At 52.6% G+C, this 8,976-nt stretch overlaps 6 protein-coding genes across 6 annotated transcripts; 3 read left to right on the plus strand and 3 right to left on the minus strand.

The window, feature by feature from the left end:
* Window positions 1-43: 43 nt before the first annotated feature.
* TRV_07969 (HMG box protein, putative) lies at window positions 44-643 on the plus strand (the record flags this gene model as incomplete). Its single annotated transcript, XM_003017971.1, has 1 exon — window positions 44-643. A coding segment is annotated over one exon (600 nt), but the record flags the coding sequence as incomplete, so codon positions are not given.
* A 527-nt stretch (window positions 644-1,170) lies between these two features.
* Window positions 1,171-4,081, plus strand: TRV_07970 (uncharacterized protein; the record flags this gene model as incomplete). The annotated part of the gene is made up of 5 exons (XM_003017972.1): window positions 1,171-1,191; window positions 1,344-1,457; window positions 1,520-3,694; window positions 3,760-3,939; window positions 4,001-4,081. The coding sequence occupies 5 exons, from the start codon at window positions 1,171-1,173 to the stop codon at window positions 4,079-4,081; spliced, it is 2,571 nt and encodes an 856-aa protein (XP_003018018.1).
* A 252-nt stretch (window positions 4,082-4,333) lies between these two features.
* TRV_07971 (DNA repair protein, putative) lies at window positions 4,334-5,848 on the minus strand (the record flags this gene model as incomplete). Its single annotated transcript, XM_003017973.1, has 1 exon — window positions 4,334-5,848. One exon carries the CDS (start codon window positions 5,846-5,848, stop codon window positions 4,334-4,336), a length of 1,515 nt encoding a protein of 504 aa, XP_003018019.1.
* A 218-nt stretch (window positions 5,849-6,066) lies between these two features.
* Window positions 6,067-6,713, minus strand: TRV_07972 (DNA repair protein; the record flags this gene model as incomplete). Its single annotated transcript, XM_003017974.1, has 2 exons — window positions 6,067-6,582; window positions 6,648-6,713. The coding sequence occupies 2 exons, from the start codon at window positions 6,711-6,713 to the stop codon at window positions 6,067-6,069; spliced, it is 582 nt and encodes a 193-aa protein (XP_003018020.1).
* Window positions 6,714-6,795: 82 nt separating this feature from the next.
* TRV_07973 (uncharacterized protein) lies at window positions 6,796-7,272 on the plus strand (the record flags this gene model as incomplete). Its single annotated transcript, XM_003017975.1, has 1 exon — window positions 6,796-7,272. One exon carries the CDS (start codon window positions 6,796-6,798, stop codon window positions 7,270-7,272), a length of 477 nt encoding a protein of 158 aa, XP_003018021.1.
* A 1,106-nt stretch (window positions 7,273-8,378) lies between these two features.
* TRV_07974 (uncharacterized protein) lies at window positions 8,379-8,552 on the minus strand (the record flags this gene model as incomplete). The annotated part of the gene is made up of 1 exon (XM_003017976.1): window positions 8,379-8,552. A coding segment is annotated over one exon (174 nt), but the record flags the coding sequence as incomplete, so codon positions are not given.
* Window positions 8,553-8,976: the final 424 nt, after the last annotated feature.

The following is an 8,976-nucleotide window of genomic DNA, read 5'->3' on the forward strand; positions in this document are numbered from 1 at the left end:
CTCTCTCTTAATCTTACCCTGGTGTATGCTGATGACTGGATAGAAATGGAAAGATCTGTATGCTCAGAATCTGGCCGTCTACAATGAGGAGATGAGCGCGTACAAGGCCAGTCTGCCGCCGGGACACAAGGTCGACAGCACCGTGCCAGCCACCCCCAAGCCGGCCAAGGCAGCAAAGACGTCAAAGTCCAGCAAGCCATCGACCAAGGAGGCCGCCCGGCACCAGGACGATCACGACGCCGCCGCCGAGCAGCAGCTCCAGCAGGCCGTCCGCGAAGCCACCACCGACGACACCTCCTCTGAGTCCGCAGGCTCGTCAGAGAGCGAGGCAGAGGCGACTCCCACCCCGTCCCCGCCCAAGCCAACGCCCAAGTCGTCGAAACGTCGCCAGTCCAAGGCTGCTGCTGCTGCTGCTGCTCCAGCACCGGCACCGGCACCGGCACCGCCTGTCATCGAGACGCCCACGCCAGCCACCAAGAAGTCGTCGCCCGAGAAGAAGGAGAAGAAGAGCAAGAGCAAGGACAAGGATAGACGGGCCTCTGCTGCGAATGTTGCTGCTGTCGAAGTGGCCTCGCCTGTCCCCGAGCCCCCCAAGTCCGAGAAGAAGGCTCGAAAGAAGCGCAAGAGCGCCGTTGACGAGTGACGAGCAAAAAAGGACGCCAGCCCTCAAACCTGTTTTTCTCCTCCTTTCCGTTCCCTGTCTGTAACCTTTGGCTTTTTTTTCTCCTTTTATCTTACCTGGCTTGTCTGTGTTTATATTCCAGCTGTCGGCCGTTGGTTCTGCTTGTCTTATCTATCAGTCCGTTATCTGTATCATCCGCAAGTCCCAATAAAAAGTCTTCTTCTTAAGCCCCATCGCTCGGCCTCTCTCCTATCATACAACTATAAGTAGACAACCTGCAACCGCTGCCCTGAGCCGGCTACAGCTGGGACTTTTGCTCTCAAACTAGCGGCAGCAGGCCTCGGCAGGCGAACAGCCAGCCAGCGCGGGGAGTCGGCAGGATCTGCTGGGCCCGTCTTGTTCCTCCTTGCGCGTCATCGACAACTCCTCGATATCCCCAGATCATACTCAGAAGAAGAACAAGAAGACGAAGAACTAGAAGAAGAAGAAGAACTAGAAGACTCCAGGCCGACCAGGACCAGCAGCTCGATCGTGCCTTGGCTTGCAAGATGCGTCTCGTCCCCCGAGAGGTGCGTTAACGCTGACTGGCCGCTGCCTCGTCGCCAATGCTTGGGGCTGCTCCATCCCATCCTTTGCCCCGGGCGAGACGAACAGCGGCCATGAACTCCATGAACTCCATCAAGAGAAAGACTCAATTGACTGACTGTGTCTACTGCTACAGCTCGATAAACTCACCATCTCGCAGCTGGGCTTCCTGGCGCAGCGGCGGTTGGCAAGAGGCGTCCGTCTCAACCATGCAGAAGCCACGGCATTGATATCCTCCAACCTCCACGAGGTGAGCACGATCACGATCTATATATATACCCCGTAGTTATGCCATAGCTGATAAAATAACAGTTGATCCGCGATGGAAACCATACGGTGGCCGACCTGATGGCCATCGGCAAGACGATGCTCGGGCGTCGCCATGTCCTGCCCTCTGTCGTGTCCAGCTTGACCCAGCTGCAGGTCGAGGGCACCTTCGTCTGCGGATCGTACCTCGTCACCGTCCACAATCCCATCTGCTCGGACGACGGAGACCTCGAGAAGGCGTTGTACGGCAGCTTCCTGCCCGTGCCACCAAAGGACCTCTTCCCGGACCCTGACCCGGAGGAGTACCTGCCCGAACGCATGCCGGGAGCCGTCGTCGTGGTCAAAGATTCCAGGATCGAGCTCAGTCCCGGACGCAGGAGAATCAAGCTGCGTGTCACCAGCAAGGGAGACAGGCCCATACAGGTCGGCTCGCACTACCATTTCATCGAGACCAACCCCCAGCTCGAGTTCGACAGGGCCCAGGCATACGGCTTCCGTCTGGACATACCCGCCGGAGCATCCCATCGATTCGAGCCCGGAGAGTCCAAGACCGTCCAGCTCGTCGAGATCGCGGGCCACAAGGTCATCAAGGGCGGCAACTTCCTGGCCACAGGTGAAGTCGACCATGGTCGCAGGGACAGGATTCTCAGCCGTATCGCCCAGGCCGGTTTCATGCATACCCCGGAGCCCATGGCTGATGCCAGCTTGGTCAAGCCCTATACCATGACCCGCGAGGCTTATGCGCGCACGTTTGGCCCCACGACCGGTGACCTGATCAAGCTGGCTGCTACAGACCTGTGGGTGAAGGTCGAGAAGGATCTCACCACTTACGGCGATGAATGCACCTTTGGCGGAGGCAAGTCGCTGAGAGAAGGCATGGGACAGGCTACCGGCAGACATGCGCATGAGGTGCTCGACAGCTGCGTTACCAACGCGGTCATCCTCGACTGGTCCGGCATCTACAAGGCGGACATCGGTATCAAGGACGGCATCATCGTCGGAATCGGCAAAGCTGGGAACCCAGATGTCATGGATGGCATCACCCCCGGAATGGTCATCGGCTCATCTACCGACATCATCGCCGCCGAGAGGATGATCGTCACGGCCGGCGGCATCGATACCCACGTCCACTTCATCTGTCCCCAGCAGGTAGACGAAGCGCTCTCGTCCGGCATCACCACCATGCTGGGAGGTGGTACGGGCCCCTCCGAGGGCAGCAATGCAACTACCTGCACCCCGTCTCCAAACTCCATCCGCCAGATGATACAGTCCTCCGACGGGTTCCCCATGAACTTTGCTTTCACCGGCAAAGGCAACGATAGTGAACCGCGCGGCCTCAGAGACCAGATTCGTGCCGGCGCCGCTGGGCTCAAGATACACGAGGACTGGGGAGCTACTCCTGCCGCCATCGACAGCTGTCTTTCTGTCTGCGACGAGCTAGACGTCCAATGCCTGATTCACACCGATACCCTCAACGAATCAGGCTTCGTCGAGCAGACCATCAAAGCTCTCAAGGGCAGAGTAATCCACACCTACCACACCGAGGGCGCGGGAGGCGGCCATGCCCCCGATATCATCTCCGTCTGCGAACACCCCAACGTCTTACCTTCCAGCACCAACCCAAGCAGACCATACACTCTCAACACTCTAGACGAGCATCTAGACATGGTAATGGTCTGCCACCATCTGTCAAAGGATATACCAGAGGACGTAGCCTTCGCCGAATCACGTATTCGCGCCGAAACAATCGCTGCCGAAGACGTCCTTCATGACATCGGCGCTATCAGCATGATGTCCTCGGACTCTCAGGCCATGGGCCGTTGCGGAGAAGTCGTTCTTCGAACATGGCACACCGCTCACAAGAATAAGTTGCAGCGCGGTGTCCTGCCTGAAGACGAAGGTACGGGATGCGACAACTTCAGAGCCAAGCGCTACGTGAGCAAATATACCATCAACCCAGCCATTGCCCAGGGCATGAGCCATGTCATTGGCAGCGTCGAAGTAGGCAAGGTAGCAGACCTGGTGTTGTGGAAGTTTGCCCAGTTCGGCGTCAAGCCTAATCTCATTCTCAAGAGCGGCATGATTGCCAGAGCACAGATGGTATTTACTTACCCCTTTTCCACTAGTTCTCAGTTCTCACACCATCTAACTATTCTACAGGGCGATGCAAACGGCTCTATTCCGACCATTGAACCGATTCTGTCAAGACCTATGTGGGCTGTACGTCCCTCTTCCCCCCTCCCATTGTGCTAGAAAGTCTATTCATCTTATTAACTTCTCTTTAGAGCTGTCTGCCAAATACGTCCATTATCTTCGTTTCTCAGTCGTCTGTTGACGACGGCGTGATTGACACCTACGACATCAAGAAACGAGTCGAACCAGTCAAGAACTGCAGAAACATAGGCAAAGAAGACATGAAGTTCAACGACACCATGCCGAAAATGCATGTCGATCCAGAAAGCTACGTAAGTTCCTTCCAAACCACAGGCATGCTCTGACTGATGTACATTGGCTAACGCTGCCCAGACCGTCGAGGCAAATGGAATGGTATGCGATGCGGATCCAATCGATACCCTCCCCCTATGCCAGGACTATTTCATATACTAGGCTCCAATCAAGCCAAGGGCGGTAATCTGAATGAAGCAGGTGGCGGACGTGAATAATCTTTCCAGCGAGTTTATATCTTATATCGTTCATTTATATATAGTTTATACATATATCGTATTAGTTCTGTTATATCAGCTTTTTCGGCTTTGTTAGGAAATATCAAGCATGTCACTGCATATACATACGCGTGTAAGGGGGGGTATCATATACATAAACACTAGAAGTATAAGCATGTATGTATGGATGTGCCTATCACAACTCTATCTCCGGATGAGTATGGTTATCCACACTTATCAACGGACACGTATTCGTCCAGGCCTGGTATGTTCCTTTCTTCGCGGCTCGATACGCAGCCACCCGCAGCTCTTTCCTGGCACGCGAGCTGGCTTCGGATTTGCAGGGTCCATGAGGACTAGAGTCAAGATCTGTCTCCGGGCCGGGGGCCGATGAAGGAACTAAGACGGTATCTGCCGCATCTCCATTGCAATTCTCCGTCTGTTTCACAATTATAACTTGAGACTGCGGCTGGGGTTGGGAGTAGAATGCAGAGGACGATAGAGAAACGATGCTTTCACCGTCGTTATTAGTATTTTCATCCTCCTCTTCCTCCTCCTCCTCCAGATCTTCTTCGTTAGTAGTTGTGGTGAATGTGCGAGAAACACACAAGCTAAGCTGCAAGTCTAGCTCTTCCTGCTCGATTTGCAGGTCTCGCTGAGAAACCGAGGACTGAGAATGTATTTGGGCCTCCTCCGAATCCTTAGATACATGCAGCTGGTGCGAAGTCGGCTCAACATCCGGCTGCGAATCGGTAAAAGAAGGCAAGAGGAAGTTAATTTCGTCATCCTGGTAGTCTTCAAGCATAGCTTGCTTTAATGCCTTGAGCCTCGTTGCCGGAGACTCTGATGATTGCGCAGTCAACTGCGTTGGGAACGAGGTGGGATAGTCTGCTAGGGAATCTTCGAGGTCTTCCTGCTCGCCGGTTTGAGAAGGATGGTTGATGTCCTCCTGCGGCTGGCTTGAGGATAGCTGCAGCTCGAGTTTGTGTTGCGAGTCTATGGTTGATGGCTGGCTGGAGGGTACTTCTGATTGAGCATCACTTGCGCGTCTTTGACGCTTTGAGGGCCGAGGGTTTCCTTCTCGCATCATATTGTCATGACGGAATGTGCTACTTGAACACAAATGGCCGAACAGGGACCGCATGGAGACTTCCTCGGTCCAGGTAAGGGGGTCAACTGTACATGGGTATATGTCCCTAGGCCTAAATGCTCCTACGAGCTGGCATAGTTCAGAGTAGCAGGAGTGGCGAGAGTAAGGAAACTTCTGCATTGAGAAGGTTAGTTGTAATTGCTTGTGAAAGGGGGTAGGTAAGACAGGTAAACTATGCATGCTTACAATGGTATTTGGCAGGGACTCCTTTTCCTTCTGCTTCAGGCCGTGTCCTATGGTAGTGACAAGCTTTGCAAGGGTGATCTCTTCTTCATCTTTCAATCCATATTCACCCAAGGAGATAGCTGCTCTTGTAGACTCGTACGCCCTGGATAGAGTTGAGACTACCAAGTCTCTTGTGTCTGGCTCCTTTATCTGCTCCTTACACAGGTCTAGAAAACGCTGAAAGGTTGCGTCGTCTGGCAGTTCGAGTTCGTGGCTCTGCTCAAGGTCGCCTTTTCCACCTCCAGCCCCAACCTCGGGTATTTCATAACCGTCTTTAGCTCGTGTAACAATTGGGGTAATGTCGACTGATTTTCCAGATGTTATTCGTGAGCACATCACCCCCGGTTCGCAGCTGTGGACACGGGCGGACGGATCGCTTGTCAAACACCCCGGAACAGAGGAGTTGCCGAGTCTGAAGCCACAAAGGTAGAGAGAGTCGTCTACCCCAAAGCTGGTTCCTGGTCTAGAACTTAGCGAGTTATATAATCTATATTGGTACCTGTCGACATGTATCTGTCAACGTAAATGTTAGCGGCGAGGCCTAGAATAGCCCATTAGTGAGGGTCTACGCAGCCTACCTTTGTGCCCAGGGCTGCGGAGAGAGCCAGCCATACGTCCTCGTAGCCAAATGTCCAGCTACGAAGGTAGAATATAGTGTCTTCGGGATACCCCTTAATTTTACTAAGTAGTTCCCGTATGCCTTCTGCCTTGGAGGGGAAGACCTGGTGGATATCTGACTTTGTAGCAAAGGTGGTATCAAAATATATAGTGTCCAGACGGCGGTCCCCCATGGTGTACGGGATTAACACTGGATTTCTAATAAGGCTCTGTACCCACCATGATTCGGCTAGAGAGATTGTCAACAAGAATACCGAACGAGAATCGTGCTTATAAGACTGAGTTATGGTGGCCTTACCTCTGATGTCACCTGTATATAGTATTGCCTTGCCATCTCCTTCAACGAGGAACATGACAGATCCAGGACAGTGATTAGCATCGAACAGGGTGACTTTTATAGTGTTTCCAGGCATAAGTTCTATTTTCGTTGGGACCTGCAACGGAATTGGTCTCTATAGTGGTACTATTAGAACCCATATCAAATAGCCGTCACCCAACGGCATAAAAACATCCTTACCAGTAGCTTTGCCAGATGCTTGTAATGCTGCTTTCTAGACTCTAGAATACCCTTGGCAAAGTTCATCCGATGAGGGTATTTTTCAATACGTAAGAGAATCTACGGCCGTTAACAATGGGATATATCAAGCGGTTAGCCAGTGCCAAACATGGCCGCTTACTTCTCTGGTGGCCGCGGAGCAGTAGACAAACGGGGCCCTGAGGGATTCCAGGCCCACGAGATGGTCACTGTGGACATGGCTGAGGAAACAGGCCAGCGGTGCAGGCCACTCCGGGTGCTTGCGGAAGCTGTCGACTATGAGCCTGTCAGCCAGATCTCGCCTTTCTCTCAGCTGACGATGTTGGAGCTATCACTTCTTATATACGGAAATTCTGCAGGCAGTATCAGTCAGCAGCTACGAAGTGAGCAGAGAGTGAGAAGAGGCCAAACCTTCGACGATGCCGTTGAACGTCGACATTTCGGCGACGTCGCAGCAGTGTCTCCTCGATGCTTCTATCCATGCATCTTCATGATGTTGTTATACACACGAGTGTGGTTTCTCTGGCTGGAGGTCGCTGCCTGGCGGTCGCTTTTTTGGTTCAGCTTCACGCCAAGCCACGACGCTTCAACCTCTGAGCTTCTTTAACTACATCCAGACTATCAACTTCACTGCTTCAACAACAAACTTACGGTTGCTGCTACTGTTACTACATCTTGCCAGTGTTATAGAACGAATTACTAACAATGACGTCTAGGTAACCGTCGAATGCTACTCCATGTACCCCGTATCACAATGCTTATCGCTGATCAAAGCCTCTGGGCCGGGCAGAAGGGCGGGTTGGACAACCATCCAAACCGTCACACACCAACAAGGGGAAAAGGAAGACGAGGAAGCCAGAGCGAGGCCAAAGAAGAAAAGGGGAAGGAAGAGCAGATAAACGGGCAGGGACTAGACCTCGGCTGCTTAATTAATTAAACTGGCATAAGTCCTGACGGAACATTTTTACCCACCCTTGAGTGAGGGCGCAGGAGATCAGACCTCAGTCGCTTCAAAGAAAATTAAGGTGTGCTCGTATATCGGACCGTCGAGCGTCGATGAGCGTCGATGATAGGGCTGCGGCCACCTCCATTTGCCACGAATCTGATGCCTCACCCAAGGTGCCAGTCAAGAACAGTCAGACGCCAGAAGAAAAAAGAGCTCACGACACAAGAAAAAAGAGGGTCAGCCAGTGAACTAACGACCCGGTCAGTTAGTCAACAAGGACCCAACCAGCTAACTAGTTAACTAGTGACTGACTGACTTGCTTGCTGGCATGGGGCATGCACCTGGTGCTGCTGGTCTTTTCCCCCTTCACTTCTTCTCCACTGCAGAATCTGCAGGCCAACCACGCAGCTCGAGAAAGCAGGAAAAGGAAAGGCAGCACAGGCTACTAGAGAGCCCACGTCTGCCGGTCGACGGGGGTTTGTTCGGTGGGAGAACTCTCTTGGTCTGGCTTCTTATTCACGCTCTCCACGGCGAGTTAGCCCAAGTAGATGTAGCCACGAAGCTGCTGCTGTGCATGGTGGACCGGGGCAGATTTTATATAAACCCCCAATTCTTTGGACAAGGCGATTACCCACGGATAATTAACTATATAAATGGGGACACGCCGTAGACCATCTCCGTCTTTTTCTTCTTCTTTCTTCTTTTTGTCTTGAAGAGATCACGGCTCGACTGACCCTGAGTATAACTGAATGGACTGAGCAGCTGGGTTAGAAGTGTGGAGTGTTGTATACAGCAGCATCCTCGTCCTCAGATGACCTTTTTCTTCGTTTCACTGACCAGTGCCACCCGAGCTCGACTCCAGGCCTCTTCCTCTTATTATCCTTCTTATTCTCCTGCTTCCTCCCCTTCTTCTTCTTCTTCTTCATCTTCTTCTCTCTTCTCTGCCTTTCTCTTGTGCGCAGACGGCGTGTGATGCCCTCGTCAGCAGCAGCAAACGTCAAACATCAGCACCAGCAGCTATCTTAATAACCGCAGGACAGGAGAAGAGGCCCCCAAGGGACGGCTGTCGATAACCAGTTCTCAACCTGTTGTCAGCTCTGTCTTCTTTGACCTTGTTTGCTTTTTCCTCTGCGTGTCTATCGATCTTCGACTCTTGGGCTAGTTAGTTATATTTTGCTTGGACCCCCAGACAGCCCCGGCGCACTTTAGTTATATAACCAAACGCTATATCCGATCATCCCTCAGAGAGAGCCAGGACAGACAGCTCTGGCTGCTACATATATAAGCACAGGAGCTTCCTTTTTGCCGCCTGCTCAGCAAGATCAGCCTTGTCAAAGAGGCCTGTCAAAAAAAAAAAAAAAAAAA

Source organism: Trichophyton verrucosum (genome assembly GCF_000151505.1).
Source record: "Trichophyton verrucosum HKI 0517 chromosome Unknown contig01209_1.f1.exp, whole genome shotgun sequence".
Classification (NCBI taxonomy): Eukaryota; Fungi; Ascomycota; class Eurotiomycetes; order Onygenales; family Arthrodermataceae; genus Trichophyton; species Trichophyton verrucosum.